Source organism: Elaeis guineensis, chromosome 2 (assembly GCF_000442705.2).
Source record: "Elaeis guineensis isolate ETL-2024a chromosome 2, EG11, whole genome shotgun sequence".
NCBI lineage: Eukaryota > Viridiplantae > Streptophyta > Magnoliopsida > Arecales > Arecaceae > Elaeis > Elaeis guineensis.
In genome coordinates, this window is record NC_025994.2 from 9,930,504 (window position 1) to 9,952,614 (window position 22,111).

Here is a 22,111-nt window from a genome sequence, read left to right on the forward strand (position 1 = left end):
ATTAAGACCAGGCTCGAAAAAGCAAAAGGAACTTGGGCGGACGAACTTTATCATGTGCTATGGGCTTATCGGACCACCCAGAGGTTGCCTACAGGAGAGACTCCCTTTGCTTTAGCCTTTGGTACGGAAGCCGTCATCCCGATCGAGCTTAAACTCCCGTCGGCACGAGTCGTGACTTTCGACGAACCCCTAAACGCGCAAAGTCTCAGAGCCAACCTCGACCTACTGGAAGAAAGGTGGGAGATTGCTCAGGTTCGAATGGCAGCCTACAGACAGAAAGTTGCCCGGTATTACAACGCCCGAGTCAAGAACAAGGCATTCAAAGCAGGGGATCTAGTGCTCCGGCGAGCTGCTGTCTCACAACCACAGGGCCAGGGGAAGCTTGCCCCAAATTGGGAGGGACCTTATGAGGTCAAAGAAGTAGTCCGACCTGGAACTTATTATCTTAAGAAGCTCGGAGGAGCCGACCTCCCGCGATCTTGGAGCTCAGAAAACTTACGGATGTACTACCAGTAATTTTGTCCTAATCAAAAAATGCGCGCCCATTTGTCTTGGGACAATTCAAGCAGACGGTATCAAAAACGAGAGGGCAACCACATAAAAGTCGAAGGCCCGATTCTTTTAGATCGGATGGGGGGAGAGGCCTTGCAACGTCCATATGTGCCCCCATAGCCCTGTTAGGGACAGGAGGAGAACCTCGCCCTAACTTGAGCAAAGTCGAAGGCCCGATTCTTTTAGACCGGATGGGGGGAGAGGCCTTGCAACGCCCATATGTGCCCCCATAGCCCTGTTAGGGACAGGAGGAGAACCTCGCCCTAACTTGAGCAAAGTCGAAGGCCCGGTTCTTTTAGACCGGATGGGGGGAGAGGCCTTGCAACGCCCATATGTGCCCCCACAGCCCTGTTAGGGATAAGAGGAGAACCTCGCCCTAACTTGAGCAAAGTCGAAGGCCCGGTTCTTTTAGACCGGATGGGGGGAGAGGCCTTGCAATGCCCATATGTGCCCCCACAGCCCTGTTAGGGACAGGAGGAGAACCTCGCCCTAACTTGAGCAAAGTCGAAGGCCCGGTTCTTTTAGACCGGATGGGGGGAGAGGCCTCGCAACGCCCTAATGTGCCCCCACAGCCCTGTCAGGAACAGGAGGAGAACCTCGTCCTGACATGAGCAAAGTGGAAGGCCCGGACTCCTACGGGAACCGGGTTCCTACGCCAAAAGGGCTTCACCCGGACTCCTACGGGAGCCGGGTTCCGCCGCCAAAAGGACTTCACCCGGACTCCTACGGGAGACGGGTTCCGCCGCCAAGAAGACTTCACCCGGACTCCTACGGGAGCCGGGTTCCACCGCAAAAAAGACTTCACCCGGACTCCTACGGGAGCCGGGTCCCTACGCCAAAGAAGACTTCATCCGGACTCCTACGGGAGCCGGGTTCCAAAAAAAAAAAAAGGACTTCACCCGGACTCCTACGGGAGACGGGTTCCGCCGCCAAGAAGACTTCACCCGGACTCCTACGGGAGCCGGATTCCGCCGCAAAAAAGACTTCATCCGGACTCTTACGGGAGCCGGGTCCCTACGCCAAAGAAGACTTCATCCGGACTCCTACGGGAGCCGGGTTCCAAAAAAAAAAAAGAGACTTCACCCAGACTTCACCCGGACTCCTACGGGAGCCGGGCTCCACCGCCAACGTCAGCTACAGGACAACTCCGCCCGGACTTCTACGGAAGCCGGACTTTACTTATGACTTTGATTGCAGAAAAATTTTGCCCTGACTCTTACGAGAACCGAGCTACTCCAACTTCCGGAGGGCTTCTCCGTTCAAGGGAGCCGAACTTAGCCCCGACTTCAGCGGAGAAAAATTCAAGCAAACCTGACAAGTGGGTATCTCCGAACGACATAAAAGCCGAAAAGAAGCTCGACGAATGACGACCCCACATGAACTGAAAAGGTCGCCGACGACCTTGGAACGACGTAACACAGACAAAGAGAAGGAAAGGAAAATGAAGAAGTTCGGCAGACAACTATTTAACGCAAGATGCAAACAAGGTACTGAAATCACTTTTTCATTTAATAAAAGTACACGTTACAGGACCCGGTGGGTCAGGAAAAAAGAAGATACACATCATCGCAAGTATCGTGAGCACGGTTCGGACAGGACGAACCGGAGGCCGCTCCGAGCTACGAACTCCGTCTGTATCCTTCTCAGTCGCATTCTCCAGTGCGTGTAACAGCTCTCACCCCATCTCGCCTCATTCTGTTCTCGAAGTCCCAACCTTAGCGGGAAAGGGGTGGGATAGATCTCCGGAGGCGGTGGGGGTAACGACGGCAGTAGCGAAGACCTGTTTCAAGAAGAACCGTAGCCACTTCAGGAGCGGTTGGGACACCAGGGATATGCCTCATCTCCGAATGCACCACGACGGCCGCCACCCGAGATGCTCCGGCAAGGTCGGCATGCATTACTTCCACCGTCCCCGCAACAAGTTCTACTGCCCCACCGTCGACGCCGACCGCCTCTGGTCTCTCGGCCCCGACGACGTCAAGGATCCAGTCATGGCTTATGACGTCTATTCTGCCCTCTTGACCGGTATCACCCCACCTTGCTACTCCGAGATTCGCGGGCAGAATAACTTCGCCGACAGCCCCCGTTATTAAACCCCTGTTGTTGAAGGAATTCTTCCTCGGGCTCCCTTTAGAACGACGGAGATTTTCACCAGCCGCCATTCTCCTCCTCACCTTCCTCCAAACCCTAAAAATTCCCTCAAGAACAGCCCCCCGAATAGAGAACATGGTGTGAGGGAAAGAGACAGGGACTGGAAAAGCAGGACTCTCAGATGAAATAACAGCGCCAGGATGAAACCACGAAGGGACTGAGGGGTTTAAATAGCCGATGGATCCTAGCGCAGTTATGGCGGCGGGTATTCCTGGGCCAACTGGTGTGTGCCACGTGGCGCGCTTATCCCCTTCACCGCCATCGAGGGTTGACCGCTCACAAATTCCCGCAGAGCGATGCTTGGGATCGCATTTCGGTGGGGGTTCCGAAGTGACTTTTTCAAGTCACCTGCATCGAAAAACGGACTCTGACGTGCGCGCATTAAATAGGGGCGGCAGTGCGCACGGTTCGAAGAGGCAATTTCGGCTGCGCACATCTCTCTCTGTGAGTACTTTCTTCGCTTGAAATTCAAACTCGAAAGTTGGGGGACTGGTGTTGGGTATAAAATATCCGCAGCCGAAATCGGCAGCAGAACGGCTCCGCCCGGACTCCTACGGGAGCCGAGCTCCACCATCGACAGCAGAACGGCTCCGCCCGGACTCCTACGGGAGCCGGGCTCCACCATCGGCAGCAGAACGGCTCCGCCCGGACTCCTACGGGAGCCGGGCTCCACCATCGGCAGCAGAACGGCTCCGCCCGGACTCCTACGGGAGCCGGGCTCCACCATCGGCAGCAGAACGGCTCCGCCCGGACTCCTACGGGAGCCGGGCTCCACCATCGACAGCAGAACGGCTCCGCCCGGACTCCTACGGGAGCCGGGCTCCACCATCGGCAGCAGAATGGCTCCGCCTGGACTCCTACGGGAGCCGATCTCCACCATCGGCAGCAGAACGGCTTCGCCCGGACTCCTACGGGAGCCGGGCTCCACCATCGGCAGCAGAACGACTCTGTCCGGACTCCTACGGGAGCCGGGCTCCACCATCGACAGCAGAACGGCTCCGCCCGGACTCCTACGGGAGCCGGGCTCCACCATCGACAGCAGAACGGCTCCACCCGGACTCCTACGGGAGTCGGGCTCCACCATCGACAGCAGAACGGCTCCGCCCGGACTCCTACGGGAGCCGGGCTCCACCATCGGCAGCAGAATGGCTCCGCCCGGACTCCTACGGGAGCCGGGCTCCGCCATCGACAGCAGAACCACTCCGCCCGGACTCCTACGGGAACCGGGCTCCGTCATCAACAATAGGGCGACTCCGTCCGGATTCTTACGGGAGCCAGGTTCCGCCTGCAACTTCGACTCCGAGAGGGTTCCACCCGGACTCCTACGGGAGCCAAGCTCCGACCTCAGTCTCCGACCTCAACATCAGCTGCTGGAGCCGGACTCCACCCACGACCTCAACCGAAAGGAGGACTCCTCCCAGACTCCTACAAAGGCCGAACTCCGACCACTGCCGAGCTCGATCAACAGATTCGCGTCCCTTGGCAAATCACAATAACAACCATGATCCTGTTCCACTTCCTGTAGCGGATTCCGTGCGGCTCCATCACCCCCTGCGGCGGACCCATTACTCTCTGACAGGTTGTGTCAATGGTCACGATGCTGCTTCGCTCCCTGCGGCAGATGCTGCACGACCCCACTACTCGCTGACAACTAGCGGCAACGGACGCCGCTCCACTACCTGCAGCAGGCCCTACGTGGCGGGCTGTGACGATGGCCACGGGTCTACCCCACTATCTTTCGCAATCAATTCCCCTGACCATGGGCGGCCCACTACCAGGCGGTTACAAACGTCGCCATCAATCCATTGCCTCCTTCGCCTATAAAAGGGGGACCCAGATACGTTATTCTTTAAGCTCCTTTTTCTTATCTAAAAACTCTGCTAAATTCTCCGTTCGAGCACTCCATTCTTGTTGAGGCAGAGAACTGACTTGAGCGTCGAAGGATCTTGCCGGAGCAACCCCACCTCCGGTTTAGACTTCCCTTGCAGGTCCCGACGGCGACCGCGGCTTCTCCGACTCCAGCTTCTCCAGCGCAAGTGGATTTTTGCACCAACAATGACTATTTTTCTTTCATTTGAGGTAAAAAAATAATAAATAATTAATGCAGATGGGACAAAAATTTATGTGCCATTAATGTGGATGGAAGGAGGGCCCACACACCAAAGAATGGGGTTCGGGCTTGTTTATTTGGGAGCATTTTTGTTTAGTTTGCAAAGTTTGTGTTTATTTAGAGTATTTTTTTATTTTATTTTTATTTTATTTTATATTTATTTATATTTATTTAAAAAATTTATATTTATTTAAAATGAGTTTATATTTATTTCATCTAAAATTTATATTTATTCTATATAATTTATATTTATTATAGATAAATAAAAAATAATATATTCCATCCGAATTGGTAGTAGTTGGAATGATTAATACGAATGAGATACGTCACTTTTCATCTTCTCTGTGATAAATATAAATTATAGAGAATAAATATAAATTTTGAATAGAATAAATATAAATTCATTCAAAATAAATATATTTTTTTTAGGATAAAGACAAACAAGTTTACAATAAATAAAAATAGAATAAATAAAAATATTTTAAGTTAAATACAAACTCTATATGATAAATGGAAACGTTTCGGAATGGATACAAACTCAATCCTATCTCCATCCCATTTATATTAATGATCTATTTTTTAAATTTTTTTAAAAAATAGATTGTGTTGCCACAAGGCTTCAGTCTAAAGAGTAGTTGAGGTCGACGCTCATCCGAGATGGAGCTCATTGGTTAGTGAAAATCTGAGGATAGTTGGGTGCTTTTAGGATCTAAAAAAAAAATCTGATAATTGGAGATTCTGCGATAGAAGATTCTTCAATGCTTAAGTTAGCTGGAACTTTGAGAAAAGTAAGAGAGAATTAACGAGATAGAGAGTATTTGGTTCTCCTAAAAAACTTATCCAATGGTTGTCTGTTTCCTCCTTATAGAGAGGGTAAAATATGTTGCCTTGATATCTGATAATTGCCATGAAGAATTATGGTCCATGATGTTATCATGGATGGTAGGCAATAAGTGGCATTAACTTGTGTCACATTTTTTCGTAATTGTCCGAAGTTTTACCATAATCGTTCAAAATTTACGAAAGGTGGCACTGGCCCATATTTCTCATGTGACGGTTTAATGTCTTTAGGACTTCAAGAATTGTCGGCTTAGATCCAACCATAGGGTCGGTGTGAGCTCGATGACCTCGTCGAGTAAGGGCCAAGGACAATATCCAAAAATGAAGATCAAGGATAAAGGCCAAGGTGGAGTAATTCCATAACACTTACCCTCTACTTCCGAGCTCAAGGTGATTGCTTCGGATGAAGAAAGTAGTAGTCCTTGAGGTAAGTCCTCGACTTTTATCCATTCTAGTGAATCATCCAAGTCGCACAGATTTCTGATGAACCGTCACATTGCTTCATGAATTTCAAAGCAAAATGGATACATCGTTTTACGAATCTTGCCCTATTTATGAGGGATGTGGTGCTTTGCGAATCCCATAGTGATTACGAGGGATTGGTGGCTTTAGGCAAAATGTTATTCTGATTTGAAAAGATAGGATTCGATGGTTAGAGACTAGCTTATTGCAAGTCACCATGTGGTGAGCATTGTTTGGCCCAACAGTGCTTCTGATGGATTGGCCTATGTGGTTGGATCTGGTGATGGTGCGACAAAGAGGCACATTTTTGAGTAGCTCTAGGCTACACCACATGGCGAGATCAAACAATCCCGGGGTTTTAATCTCAATCATTAGGCTACAGTATAAATAGGCCCCTACTTTTTCTTTTTTCATTCTTTTGACTATCAATTTCTTCTTCTGTTCTGCCACCAGGTCTGTCGGAGGATTCCCTACCACCGCCTATGCTATCATCTTCTTCAGCTCTAGAAATTCAACATCTTCTCTAGCTCTGGTAGCTTTTTCCTCTTCAAGTCCATTTTTCGGTTGGTTCCCTCTCTTCCTTTCTTGCTCTCTGCTTGTTCGGCTTTCTTATTTCATAGCTTTTTCTATTCTTTCCATTCCAATCCAGTAGTGAGATCAAGGGCAAGAATCATCGAGGTAGTCAGAGTTCTTGGTTGTCTCCTCCCCAAGCCGGGTTCAAGGATGTTCCTCAGGCTGCTACTAAGGCCGGCTCCTTGTCTAGACATCAAACTTTTGAACCTTACCACTCGGATAGTTCCATGTAGGGGGTTCGAAGACTTTTAGGGCCCCGGCAATGTAGAGTTGACCATCACTGAAGCCGACCTTAGAAGGCTTTTATCCTCATATTCAATCTTATCATCTTTGCAGCTAGAAGTTTCGAGCTGAAAAAGTCATATCTCTAGCACTCTGGAAGGTCGAATCACCTTACGAGGGGACTCTTCAAGCTGGTCTTTATCTTTCCTTCCATCCTTTTTCTAGTAACATCTTAGATTTCTACCGAATCCTTCCTACTCAGATCACTTTAAACTCCATTTGGATTATCGTCATTTTTATCATTCTTTATAACTGGCTCAGTATCTATCTAAGGATATGCTCTTTAAAGTATTGTTCAATTTGAAGAAATACCTCCGTAAAAATGGGTGGTGATACTTCTCTCCTTGGTATAGATATAAATTCATCACGAAGCTTTCTTCATCGGTCCATGGCTGAAAAAGCCGTTTCTTTTTTATTTCTTCGGATCTCTCCTAGAGCTTTAATTGGATCTGGGGTGATCCTCGGTATTCTCTGAATAAGAAGAAGTTGATCCTTCCCAAGGATGAAGAAGATTATAATAAATTGCTTAATATCTAAGTACTAGAGTTGAAGGAACTGGTAACCAAGCAGATACTTTATGACATCGGCATTAGCTCGGTGCTTCCTCATGGTATGATTGATTCTTTAACTAAGTCATTCTCATCATTTTAGGTGTAGCACCTTGTACTAACTCTTTCTCTTTGATTTTGCAATGATGAGGCCAACATTGGAATCTGTTAAGTCTGCCTTGAAGAAGAGGCCGAGATCTTCAGGGGTAGAGTCTTCGACAAGGAAGAAGACCAGGCCGATGACAACTTCGGCTCCCACTTCATCGGTTCCACCAGCTCCTGCCTGATCCACTGGGAACTCCAGTGCAGATCTTGTGGTGGTTGACGATGTGCTCGAAGTCATCATTGCACCGCTAAGGCTAGTCCTTCTAGCCACTTCAGAGTTGGTCTGAGCTCTGACTCCTCTTAGGTAGACCCCATCTCCAACTCGATCAAGGTCATTGCCTCTTTCCCTCATGGTATCTACTCTATCAGTCTAGCTTGGAGTGGGGCCCTCCTCTTTCAAAATCGAGGAGGACTTCATCACCCTAGAGAGGAGGATTCAGAAAGATGACTCGGCTCTCCACGATCACCAGCTCACTTAGGAGCTAATGAAGATGCTGCTACTATTGTCAAATTGGGTGGAGAAGAAGTCCCAACCTTTAGACAAAGTCTTGACTATCTTGTATGGTGGTCTCCTTGGGATAACCTTTTTAACTCACTTGGGTTTTACTCTTCATACTTTCGAGGTTCCTAACTTGACTTTTTGTTTTATATGCAGTTGGTTCATGACATCACCATCGTCGGTGAGGGACTTATTAGCTTCAACCAAGTCAAGTGAAAGGTTAAGGGAGAGCTTCAAGCTGCTGTTAGAAGAAGGCTGTGGAAGAAGCCAAGGAAGCAGCTTAGGCCAAGAAGAAGGCCAAGGAAGAAGCCTCTTGGACCCAATCTGGTCTGTAGGCTATGCGAGAAAGGATCGGGATGCTCGATGGCTTCATGGCCATGGAGCATGGTGTTGCAGAAATGTGACAATAAAAAACAACCGAGCTCAAGAAGGCTTTGGACTTGGTGAGGTAGCAATTAAGGCTGCCAAGACAGGTGAAGCTGGTCGAAGCTCGTGCAGAAACAAAAAAATTGAAGGTAGTGGCCAAGACCAAAATGAAGGCCATGGATAACTTGAGGACTTACACTAGACTTCGAGGCCAAAGTCACAGAGGGGTCGATGGTGGCCTACATGTGCATGTTTCAAGCTTGCAAAGCTCAAGTCATCCATCTTTTTTCAAAGTTGACGTCCATCAACTTGACCCTGAATAAGTCAAGGATGAGGCCGAAGAGGAGGGTCATGCCACTCCGCCTGTCCCTACCGAGCCTTCAGCTGAGCCAGCTACCGAGCCTATGATCGAGCATGTAGCCGAGGAAACTGCTGAACCGACCATTGCAAATGAGACTGAGGTCATGGTCGAGCACATTGCTGAGGCTCCATCCAAGGACATCTAGAAAATTTGTAAAATATTTTCTTCTTTTTGTTTGCTCTCTCATAATGAACTTTTTGAGCAATGAGAACTTTTACTTCTTCATATTCTGATGTTCTTCTGTGTTTGAACTTTGTGTTGACTTGACAAAATTTTGAACTAGTGTTGAAGTAACGATCTTCAGAAGAAATTCAAAGCTGAAGTCATTCATCGATCGAGGTCATTTTTTCTGAAATCAATATGAAGTAGATTCTTTGTAGAATATTTTGCCAAGTCAAGAGCATCATCCGTTGTCCGATCACATAGTAGGTCGTTAGTTAGCTTCCAAAGTATGGTCTTATGGAGGTCCTAACTTGGGTCAGGATGTCTTTCCATCATCGACACTTAGCCGAATGTAGATTTGGAGGTCTCGGCTGGAACCAAGATTTCTCTAACGAGTTGGTTGTATTCGATCTAGTCATCAGGTTTCAGACAGATGTTTGAATGTCCCATGGTCAATTTTTTGCTCATCTTTTGGCTGAGAACAGAGGCTTCAGATGTTGTTCATCATGATGCATCGGCCATAATCCGACCCTTTCAACTTAGTAATTTTCATATAGAACTTGTATGACTTTTAACATGAATAACTTTATTAATGGAAAGAAGAGGAATGACTACATATTTTACTGATAATACATTCGGAGGTTCTCGGTATTCCAAGTCTAAGGAATGGAGGTGCTATTGAGATTTTTAATTTTATAAGCTTCGAATTAGATGGTCTCAGCAATCTTATATGGTCCTTCCCAATTCGGGGCCAATTTATCCTACTCTATGGATTTGGACACTTTTTGGCTCGTAGAAGGACGAGATTACCATATCAGAGCATCTTTGTTTTGACTCAGGTGTTATAGTAGCGGAATACCCATTGTTGGTATGAAGCTATCCTAATCTGTGCTTACTTCCTTATTTCTTCCAGCAAATTCAAATTCGCTCGAAGTCGACTCAAATTTTTCTACTTGTCATAATGTTCCATCCTGATCAATGGTATTCCAATTTTGATCAGAATGATTGCTTCTGCTCTAAAGGCAAGGTTAAAGGATGTCTCTCCAATTAGTATCCAAGGAGTTGCTCGGTATGTCCATAGAATATCGTAGAGTTCTTCTACACACATTCCCTTTGTTTGGCCAAGTATGGTTTTCAGTCTTTGTAGAATTGTACGATTGGTCACTAACGCTTTTTCATTGGACTATATATGGATGACCTACTGAGATGAGCCTATAGTTGATGTGGAGTTTTGAGTAAAAATTCTTAAATTTTTGGTTATTGAATTGATGCCCATTATCGTTCGTGATAGTCTAAATTGATAAATGATCGATTTCCATTCGAAGTCTTAGGCTTTTACCTCGATGATCTATGCCAGGAGCTCGGCTTCAACCCACTTGATGAAATAGTTGATTACTACAATTAATAAATTTTTTTAACTGATTGTTTGTGGAAATGATCTGAGGATGTCAATTCTCTACATGACGAAGGGGCAAAGGATGACAATTAAAGTGAGCTTGGTCGCTAGCCTACGTTAGATGTTATTTGTTTTTGGCATTGCTTGCATCTTTTGACAGGCTTAGTTGCATCTTGTTATAGGATCGGCTAATAATATTTTTATCGGATGATTTTGTAAGTCAATAACCTGCTCCCAAACTAGTTGTTGCAAATTCCTTCATGCACCTTCTGAAGAAAATAATCTACCTTAGATGGGTGTGGGCAATGTAGCAAAGGTAGTGAGAATGATTTTTTGTAAAGCCTTCCCTCCAAGTGGATGTACCATGATGCTTAATGCTTGACTTTACGAGCCTCAATGGGATTGGTAGGTAGATCTTCTTTGACCAAATAATCGATGATGCGATCCACCCAACTCGGCTCATATCCGACCTATAGTACTGTAGGTTCTTTGATACTTCATGCTTGTAGATGCTCGATGAAGATCTTTTTATTATGGTCAGTCAAATCTGAGGTGGTGAGGTGAGAAAAGATGTCGGCTTGGGCATTTTTTGATCTTGATATTTGTTGGACTTCGAAGGTCTGAAAAATCGCTGATTTTGTCTTAAGCTTTTGCAGATATTTCATCATTGTAGGATCTTGGACATCGTACTCTCCTTGGACCTAGCCGACAATAAGTTGTGAGTTGGAAAAGATCTTGAGATCCTTTACTCTGAGCTATTTAGTAAGACGAAACCCGACTATCAAGGCCTCATATTTGGCCTAATTATTAGAAGCTTTGAAGTTGAATCAGAGAGTGTATGCTGTCACGATTTCTTCGGGGCTGGTTAGGATGACCCCGGCTCCATACTTTCTTATGCATTTGAGTCTACATCGATGTGAAGAACCCATTACGGAACTTCTCTAGACTCCTCAGACTGTGTTGAGGATTATTCCTTATTGGGAATCATACACTCCATGAAAAAGTTGGCCAAGACTTGAGCTTTCATTATAGGGTGAGGCTGAAAGCTAATGTCAAACTCTCCAAGCTCGATCACCCATTTTGCCATATGCTCGGAGTTGTCCAACTTTTCGAGAATTGCCTTCAAGGGTTGATTAGTTAATACGACCACCTAATGAGCTTGGAAGTATGGTCGAAGGTGTCGTGCAAAGGTGATCACTGCATAAACCATTTTCTTGGCCTCAGAATATTTAGTTTCTACATCTCGGAGAATTTTGCTTACATAATAGATTGGCTTTTAGGTTTCTACATCTTCTCAGATCAAGACTGAGCTAATGGCATTAGGTGAAACGGCCAAGTATATTAGTAATTCCTCACCTACTAGAGGTTTAGGGAGGAGCGTAGGGGACCCAAGGTATTGCTTAAGCTCTTTGAATGTGGTTTGAAACTCATTCGACTGCTCGAAAATCTTCATTTACCTTAGGATCTTGAAAAATGGGAGGCATTTCTCAGCCAACCTAGAAATGAATTGGCTACGAGCCACTACTTGACCTGCTAGATTTTGCACATCTTTCTTGGTACTTAGGTGCTTCATGTCCAACAATACTCGGATCTATTTCATGTTCGCTTTGATCTCCCACTAGGTTATCAAGAACTCTAAAAATTTTTTCAAGATGACTCCAAAGACAAATTTATTTGGATTGAGCTTCATTTGTTGTCATCTCAATTCTCCAAATGCCTCCTCCAAGTTGGCAATGTGCCGATCTACTTCAATGGTTTTGACAAGTATATTGTTGATGTAGACTTTTATATTATGGCAGATCTAGTATTTAAACATCTTGTTGATGAGGTGTTGATATATGGCACCTGCATTCTTTAACCTGAAAGAAATCATTTTGTAATAATACACATCTTTATCGCTTATGAATGTGGATTTTTGTTCATCTTTAGATGCCATCCGAATTTAGTTGTATCCTAAAAAAGCATCTATGAAGCTTAATAATGGATGTCCTAAAGTGGCATCTATGAGCTGATCAATCTTTGAAAGTGAAAAATCATTTTTTGGACACACTTTATTGAGATTAGTATGGTCGATACATATCCTCTACTTACTATTAGCTTTCTTGATTATAATGATGTTAGAGATCCACTCAGGATAGTAAGCTTTTTGAATGAATCCCACCATTATGAGCTTGTCCACTTCCTCCTCTATAGCTCATTGTCGCTCTGGAGTGAAACTTCTCTTTTTCTATCGAACTGGTCGGTAGACAATTATGTCAGAGGGAATATCCGATATGTCTGATGTTGACCACATGAAGATTAAGGCTGCAAATGGGTCGGGTTGATCTGTGATCCGCCCCGATCTGATTCGGTTAGACTTGACCCAAACCCATTTAAAAGACCCATAGAGCCAGGTCGGATTCAAAAATTGGATCCGTTTCCTTTTTCGGGTCGGATTTGGATTTTCTAAATTTGGATCCGATCTGGTCCGACCCGATCTGTGGAGATTTTTGGGTTAATTTGGATCTTAAGATACATAACCCAATCTGACCCGATCCGAACCCAAACATAGGATTCGAACCCAATTAGAGTGACTCACCGAAATAGGAGTTTGGGCTTGGGCCAAAATTTTTCAAACCCTTCGATCTTCTCCATCCGATTTTCTAACTAAAATTGTCCAAAACTAAAAGTTTTTCAAATCTTTCAGTTCTTTTATTCTGACTGTTGTAACATCTATAACAATCTGAGGAGGAAAGATTGGATGGATTTCTGATAATTTAAATGAAGGGCATCTCGATTACTTCTTCTGACTTCTTATTAGGCTCAGTTTTTTAAACCTTCTAGTTTATGTTTACTGTGACATGAGATACAAAAGTAAAAAGACTTCTTGAATTTCAATTCATTTTGTTGACTTTAAAAAATTTCAAAGCATACTCTAATGTGCACAGATGTTGTATCATCCACAGTATATACAATCTCATTTTTAATCATGTACAAATATTCTTCTAGTATGATATTTTAGATAGGAACAATTATGTCACTATATAAAATTTATATTTTTTTTTACTTTTCTTCTTTTGTGTGGACTTCTGAAATCTTCACTCTTCTCAAAAATTATTTATTTTTCTCTGCTATCCAATATAATTAATTATTAAAAATTATAGTTGAAAGATTGGAGGAAAAAAAAAGAAAAGAAACCCTTCTTACTTGTCATTTAGCATTAATATTCACTGATGGTAGATTTCAAATAAATTAAATCCGTGACCCGATCTGATCCGAACCGGACCTGTATTTCATGGACTGGGGCCAACTTATATATGGACCTAATCTGACCTGAATGATCCAATGGATCAATAAATTCGGCCATGGATCTGATCCGATCTAACCTGATTTTTTATCAGGATAGGTATGGATCCAATATCAAGATCCGATCAAGAAATCAGATCGGATCGGGATCACTCAGGATCTGGTCCGACCCGATCCATTTGCAGACCTAACGAAGATGTCTTTGTTAGCTCGTAGAAATGCCATCAGTCAATTTTTGTGGTCGGACATCAATTGAGAACTGATTCGAATGGTTCGATTTGGATCATCCCCCAAAGGGATCATGATGAGTTACTCGACTGACTCTCCTTGAGATTTCTCCAACTCTTCTCTATGATCCTCAATTGACAGAGCTTCTATTGGCCATTTCTCTTTAATGGTTGCAAGAAAATATTATCAAGCAAGCATATGGTCTCCTTGGTTTTCTCCTATCCCATTTCGGGTTAGAAATCCTACCAGCAAGCGATATGTATAAATAATTACTCAAAGTGCATCCAACCTAGGTCGTTCGAGGATTGCATTGTATGTCGAAGGTACATAGATGATGAGAAAAGTAAGTTGAATGGTCCTCTACCGAAGTTCTACTCCAACAATCACTAATAGAGTGATCTTTCCTTCAACGGCTATCGAATCTCATGAGCATTTGACTAAAGGAGTGTTGACTCTCTTTAGTCGATTAGTCAATAATCTTATTTGTTGAAGTGCATCATAAAATAATATGTCTAAAGAGCTTTCATTATCAACTAAAATTTTTTATATATCATAATTAGCTATCATCATATCAATGATGATAGCATCATTATGAGGAGTTTGGACTCCTTGGATGTCATCATTAGAAAAAGAAATTACTCCCTTGGTCCTTTGCTTCTTCAAGCCTTCATCTCAATCTTTTAACCCCTGCTGCTTCGGAGGCTCAAGATCATATTGATTACACCAACCGTTGGTCAAATTTGTTATTCTTCTTGTCGGTCTGGTGCCGAGGTAGTTCTTCAAGAGCTCAATCTTATTTGTTTTGGACATATTTCCCAATGTAGTCCCTTTAGATGAGGGCCTCAATCTTATCATTTAGTTGGAGGCGGTCCTCGATGTCATAGCCATGATTTTGGTAGAAGCGGTAGTATTTCTGCTTATTCCTCCTCGAAGATGGAGACTTCGTCGATGGATGTTGGTGAAGGTATTCTAGCCTTCGATTTCCATCAAAATTTGGGCTTGGGGGGGGGGGGGTTAGAGGAGCATGGTTATTGAAGCGCTGAGGAAGACTCCTTGATGGGGGGCTTTCGTATGCCGGGAGGACTCACCATCAGCTTAGGTCGTGTGCGTGTCCTCCTGCCTTTGCTTTTTGCTGGAAGCTTTTCCTCCCTTAGCTTGCTTGCACATGGTTCGGGCTTCTTCAGCTTATGCATACTTCCGAGCCTGCACTAAGAGGTTAGCGTAGTCCCTCAAGAATGTTTTATTGAGGGAGCAGATGAGGTGCTTGTTGAGAAGGTCTTACTTCAGTGCCAAGATGGCTATAGATTCATCAATATTGCGCACCACCAACATGGCCGCATTGAAATACACCACATAGTCATGTAAAGATTCGCCCTCCTCCTAATAGATCGAGAAGAGGCTATCCGAGTTTCTAGGTTGAGTTTGGTTATTGCCAAAATGGGAAATAAAAAATCTTTTGAGTTCCTCGAAAGAAAAAAATTGACCCCGATTGAAGTTCGGAGTACCATACACATGCTACCTTCTTTAGGGTGGTAGGGAAGGCAAGGCAGAAGAAAGCATCCGAAGTGCTTGGAGCATCCCGAGGGTCTTGTAGCCCTCCAAATATTCTAAAAGATTTATAGAGCTATTGTACGGCTCTACTTGCGGTATTTTAAACCAACTCGAAATCGATTTCTGCAAAATAGAGCGAGAGAAAGGAGGTCGAGAATTAAAGCTGAGGCCATTATCGTTCCTCTGGCTTCCCATCCGCACTTCACTTAGATGACATTTAATCTCCTGAATTTTTTATTTTAGATCTCCCGCCTAGTGAGATTTTCCAAAGTGTGGAGAGTAGCCTCGAGTTGAATCTTTACTAGAAGAGGTCGGAGAGAGTCGGTATCATTCCTCATGCCTAGAACCCTAATAGGATGGTGATTGCCATTCAATGGGGATAGATTGGTGCATGCTCCGGGGGATATTCTCTGGAACTCGGGAGTGGTTTCGATGGTTGTGCTGAAAGTGCATAGCCTAAGGAGTAGGTTGCTGGAATTGTCGCTGCTCCGTCATTTGTTGGAGTTGATGCACGGCTTTGGGTGACGCTCCATCAAACTACTATGGGTTTGTCATCACGAGTGGTTGTATGGGCCCTTGAGGAGCAGATGCCTAAGCAGCACCGCCAAATCTTCATCGGGGGGATTGTCAACGAAAAGTGACGGAGTTGTTATGCACTCTGGTTCTTACCATTATTCTCTTTCTATCTTTGGATTAAGCTCTCCCTCTAGTGTCAAATTGTTGCCGCAAGGCTTCGATCCAAAGAATAGCTGAGGTCGGTGCTCGTATGAGATGGAACTTGTCGGTCGGTGGAAACTGAGGACAATTGGATACATCTAAGACCTAAAAGAAAAGTCCGATCATCGGAGGTTTTCTAATAGGACCCTTCGATGCTTAAGTGACTAGAGCTTTGAGAACAGTGAAAAAGAATTGGCGAGATAGAGAGTATTTGGTTCTCTCAAAAACTTGCCCAAGGATCTTCTGTGTTTTCCTTTTATAAAAGGAGAAAAATATGTTATCTTGTTGTTCGATAATTGCTACGGAGAATAATGGTCCACGATGTTATGATGAGTAGTGAATAATAAATGGCACTAATTTACGTACTACCTTTTGTTATAGTCGTGAAGATTTTTTTCATAACCATCTAAAATTTCAAAGATGCGACACCGACCCATATTTTTTATATAACAATTTAATGTCTCCGGAACTCTGAAAATCATTGGCTTGAATCCGACCATAGAGTCGTATAAATCTGATGACCTCATCGAATAGGGATCAAAGATTGAGGATAAAAATTGAGATGGACTAATACCACGGTAGATTGAAAAATAACTGTTTATGTTTTGCTGTATGAAGATCCATTTGGGTTGGATGGATGGGATGGTAGAAAATTTAATCAGATTTGAAATCAAATATGATCGATCATAGATTAGTTTATCTCTATTTATATATATAATATTATGTAAAAGGTCACAACACAAGTTGTTTAAATCATTGTCCACCGATTCCACACTAATAAAACACGTGGGACTCACAAATCCCCCGTGGCCCCCGCACCTTACTCCACTCCGCTTCTCCGCACTTTAATAAAGTCTGCACGACCACGCCACCAAAACACAAATCCAGAGTCAAATCGTCAATCGCGGCTGCCGGAGAAGTTCTCGTTTCACACCTGCTCACTAACCAACAAAACCAGGAAACCAAACAACTCAAACCCACTCACCGGTGGACGGTCTGTTGGGACCCACCCGATGACACCCAGAGCGAAGCCGCCTCACCACCCTCGGAGTCATCAACACTCCCACCATCGTTATTTAGCAGCAGCAGCAGCCAAGAAAAAAAAAACACAAACTCGTTCTTCCCTCCTCTCCAAATGTTCCCATCCGTTCTCTTCTATCTCCTCCTCTGCCTCCTCCTCTTCGGAGGAGGCAGAGGAGACGGCCAAGACGAGCGCCAAATTCTATTAGACCTCAAAACTTCTCTCGGGCTTGACAACATCAAAGGCTTCGAATCCTGGACGCCGGACAATTCCCCATGCAATTTCACCGGAATCGTCTGCAATTCCGCCAACTCCGTCGCCGAGATCAACCTAAGGAACAGGGGTTTTTCAGGAGAGCTACCGCTATCTTCTCTCTGCCAGCTCCCCTCCCTCTCCGAGCTCTCACTCGGATACAATCACCTCTTTGGTGAATTCACCGCCGACATTAGAAACTGCACCGGCCTCCGGCGCCTGGATCTCGCCTTCAATAAACTCACGGGAGTCGTCCCCGACTTGTCCCCTCTCAACAAGCTCGAGGTACTGAATATCTCCGATAACGGGTTCTCGGGTCCGTTCCCGTGGAGCTCTCTCGGTAACCTCACCGAGCTGGCAGTTCTGAGCCTGGGGGATAACGGGTTCGAGGAAAGCCCATTTCCGGAGGTGGTCATGAATCTAACCAAGCTCACCTGGCTCTACCTCTCTGAAACCAATATCAAGGGCGAAATCCCGCCGTGGATCGGGAATCTGACGGAGCTCCGGGATCTCGAGCTCGCCGACAACTTCCTCTCCGGGGAGATCCCGCCGGAGATCGTGAAGCTGAACAAGCTCTGGCAGCTCGAGCTGTACAATAATTCGCTCACCGGAACGTTCCCGCCGGGGTTCGGGAACCTCTCCGATCTCGCCTTCTTCGATGCTTCCATGAATAATTTGGAAGGGGATCTTTCCGAGCTCCGTTTCCTCAACAAATTGATCTCTCTCCAGCTCTTTTTTAATAATTTATCTGGAGAGGTCCCGCCGGAGTTCGGCGATTTCAGGTATCTTGTGAATCTTTCTTTGTATAGTAATCGTCTCTCCGGAAAGCTTCCAGCGAAGCTCGGTAGCTGGGCGGAGTTTAATTTTATCGATGTGTCGACGAATTTCCTCACCGGCGAGATCCCACCGGATATGTGCCGGAGGGGGACGATGACGAGGCTGCTCGTGCTGGAGAACAACTTCTCCGGTGGGATTCCGGCGAGCTATGCGAATTGTTCTTCGTTGAGCCGGTTCCGGGTGAGCAACAATTCGCTCTCCGGCGTGGTTCCAGCCGGGATCTGGAGCCTCCCGAAGGTGAACATAATCGATCTGGCCGCGAACCAGTTCGAAGGTCCGATCGACGCCGGGATCGGGAAAGCCAAATCACTCAACCAGCTTTTTATCGGCTACAACCGGTTCTCCGGCGAGTTGCCGCAGGAGATCTCGGGAGCGTCGTCGCTCGTGCAATTCGACGCCGCCTACAACCAATTCTCCGGCCAGATCCCGGCGAGCATCGGCGGAATGAAGCAACTCCAGTCTCTCAACCTCCCGTACAACTCAATCTCCGGCGAGATACCGGAAAGCATAGGCTCGTGCAGCTCTCTCACCACTATCGATCTTGCAAGCAACAACCTCGCCGGCCCAATCCCGGCGAGCATCGGCGGTCTCCCGAACTTAAACTCGCTGGATCTCTCCAACAACCACCTCTCCGGCCAGATCCCGGCGAGCCTCTCTTCTGTCAGATTCAGCGCTTTAAACCTATCCAACAACCAACTCACCGGCGCGGTGCCGGCCGGACTTGCTATCAACGCCTACATCACCAGCTTCGCCGACAACCCCGGCCTCTGCAGCGATGACACGCGCTACCTCCGGCGCTGCTCATCGAAGCTCGGGGGTTCATCTGACAAGCTCCGCACCATTCTAACCTGCTTGCTTGCCGTTTTCGCTCTCCTCCTCGCCGCCGTCGGTCTCTTCCTCTTCATCAAGAAACGCCGGTCCGACCGGAACCGGCGCATGGCGAAAGATCCGTCGTGGGATTTGAAATCGTTCCGGATTCTGAGCTTTGACGAGCAGGAGATCATCAACTCGATCAAGCAAGAGAATTTGATCGGCAAAGGCGGCTCGGGGAATGTGTACAGGGTGGAGCTGGTAAGCGGAAAGGTGGTGGCGGTGAAGCACATCTGGAACGACCCCGCGGCGGCGGCGGCCGCCGCCGCCGCGATGAACGGCAACTGGGAGAAGAGTGCTAGCACGGCGGCGATGCTGGCGGGGACGCGGCGGTCGGCGTCGGTGAGGTCGAGGGAGTTCGTGGCGGAGGTGACGACGCTGAGTTCCATCCGGCACATCAACGTGGTGAAGCTCTACTGCAGCATAACGAGCGAGGACGCGAGTCTTCTGGTTTACGAGCACCTGCCCAATGGGAGCCTATGGGAGAGGCTGCACGCGGAAACGGGTGGGAAGGTTGGGGGGTTGGGGTGGGAAGCGAGGTACGAGATCGCGGTGGGGGCCGCGAGGGGGTTGGAGTACCTGCACCACGGCTGGGACCGGCCGATACTACACCGGGACGTGAAGTCGAGTAATATACTGCTGGATGAGTGCTTCAAGCCTCGGATTGCCGACTTTGGGCTTGCCAAGGTACTTTACCCGGCAGGAGGTGGGGATTCCTCGGCACATGTCATCCCGGGTACCCACGGCTATATCGCCCCCGGTAAGTGTACCCCGCTCACTGATCTCCACTTTCTTATGCATAGCTTGATTAGGGATAGGTCTCTCTTTTTCTTTTCGTTTTCCTTTTTTTTTTTTTTTTTTGAGCATGATAATTACAACACGAATAATTAAAGGACAAGGGGGAAACATTTTCCACATGTGAGAATAAAGATGAAGGAAAACTATTATAAGTTATTCCTATACTCTTATCAAACTTTTGTACATCTTACCATGATCTAATTTGCAAGAGGTAGGAAGAGCATAGCCTGTATCTAGGGGTGACAAGCTGGTTAAGTTCGGATATGGATTGGGTTTGATATAGATCTAGTTAAAAATTCATCAATATGAATCTGAACTGTCTATAAAATAAATAAAAAATTTAGATCAAAACTGAATCTATTTATTAAAGTAACTTGATCCGGTCTATATAACTCATTTATTAAATAGCTAAAGTCAGATTAAACGAATTAAACAGATTAAATAGATTTTTAATTGATTAAAAGGAGTAAGCAAATCGGAATATATTAAGTAGAAGATGATTATATAAGTTTAAATAGTTTAAACAAGTTTTAAATAGATTATATGATTCAATCCGATCTAAATATTAAATAGGTTAAATAAGATAAATATTTAAAATCTAAATCTGGTTAGAATGTTAAGTAAGTTAAATAGATTAACATTTATAATCTGAATCCATTTAGTTTAAATCTAAATTTGTTAATGTCGAACTTGAATTGGGTTTGATGGATTGGTCACCTTTTGCTAGCCTCAACGATCCATTAGACTTTAGCTGTTTATTATTAGATTTGTTCTTTTTTTAAGTCCTTTTTTTATTCCTCTTTTTAGAACCTTTCCAAAATCATTTCCCTAAGCCTACTGAATTATCTGTTGTTTGTGATAGCAGCAACCTAGCTAGCTTTTGCTATCCGTTTACTTAATTAAATTGGAACTTATTGCCTTTGGTTTGGGATGATTCAGAATATGCGTACACATGGAAGGTGAACGAGAAGAGCGACGTGTATAGCTTCGGAGTGGTTCTAATGGAGCTGGTGACAGGCAAAAGGCCAATAGAGCCCGAGTTCGGTGACAACAAGGACATAGTCTACTGGGTATCCCAGAGGATGAACAGCGGGGAAAGCGTGGTGGAGCTGCTGGACAAGAGAATTCCGGACTGGGCGAGGGAGGAGGCTCTCAAGGTGCTGAAAGTTGCGGTGCTCTGCACGGCGAGGCTTCCGGCCATGAGGCCGTCCATGAGGACGGTGGTCCAGATGCTCGAGGAGGCCGGAGCCAAGGGCCAACGCTTGAAGGATGACATGGTGGAGATTGGAGGCTATAAATTTGAAGGGAATGAAGGATGTGAGAAGGTTAAGCTGAGCCCATAATAGATAGTGTTAAGAAGTCTCCAGACCTCCAATATATGATCCTACTGGTGTTATTTTAGAGGGTAGAGAGAAGAAGATGGAATCGGACGAGCGAGCTCTAATTTGTACATAGGACTTTGGTCGAGTGGATGAAGACGTGGTTCATGGAGGCGGATTATTCTTATGGCGGTGACTGGACCACAACTAGAAGCGGCGCAAAAAAGATACGGCACTTGTTGGAACGCTTTTGGGACACGGAAAGGCAAAAGTCGGCGAACCGAAGGATTGACGTGACATGACGGTCCAGGGTAAACTGCTTGGATCCTTTAATTGCGACCATGTATCCAGCTTTTCGTTGTTTCTTTTGCAGGTATCCTAGTTTAGGCTGTTGGTCCCTCTTTTTGCTTGCTTTATACGGCGTGGAAGGTCCGGAGATAAATATCAAGAGAGAATAATAGCGAGCTATGTTTTATCATCAGGTTCTTTCTTGGCGTTGCTGTTCTCCCACATTATCCTCATGCCCAGAGGAATCCATACAATTCCTTCATGTCTTGAGTAAATGTCAAGATTAGGATCAATGCTAGGCGGATGCTTCAGGGGCATTACATTCTTTTAAAGGCTGATAATATAGAACCACATATATTTTCGTTCAGAACAAACATCAAAAAAATAAAACAAGGATGATGGGAAAAAATTTAGATAGAAAAAAATTATATCTAAAGATATTGTAAGTCGACAGCTACCCTTGGCTCCGGCTCTTCAAAAGAAAAACAAAGACCTCTCTCCACGTTTCAACTAAAGACGCCTCATAGGACCATATGGA

The 22,111-nt window shown here is 45.4% G+C and overlaps 1 protein-coding gene across 1 annotated transcript; it reads left to right on the forward strand.

Annotated features, from left to right (window-relative positions):
* Nucleotides 1–17,280: 17,280 nt before the first annotated feature.
* On the forward strand, nucleotides 17,281–21,766 carry LOC105061016 (receptor-like protein kinase 7). Its single transcript, XM_010944929.4, has 2 exons — nucleotides 17,281–19,928; nucleotides 20,906–21,766. Exons 1-2 carry the CDS (start codon nucleotides 17,324–17,326, stop codon nucleotides 21,307–21,309), a joined length of 3,009 nt encoding a protein of 1,002 aa, XP_010943231.1. The 5' UTR covers nucleotides 17,281–17,323; the 3' UTR covers nucleotides 21,310–21,766.
* Nucleotides 21,767–22,111: the final 345 nt, after the last annotated feature.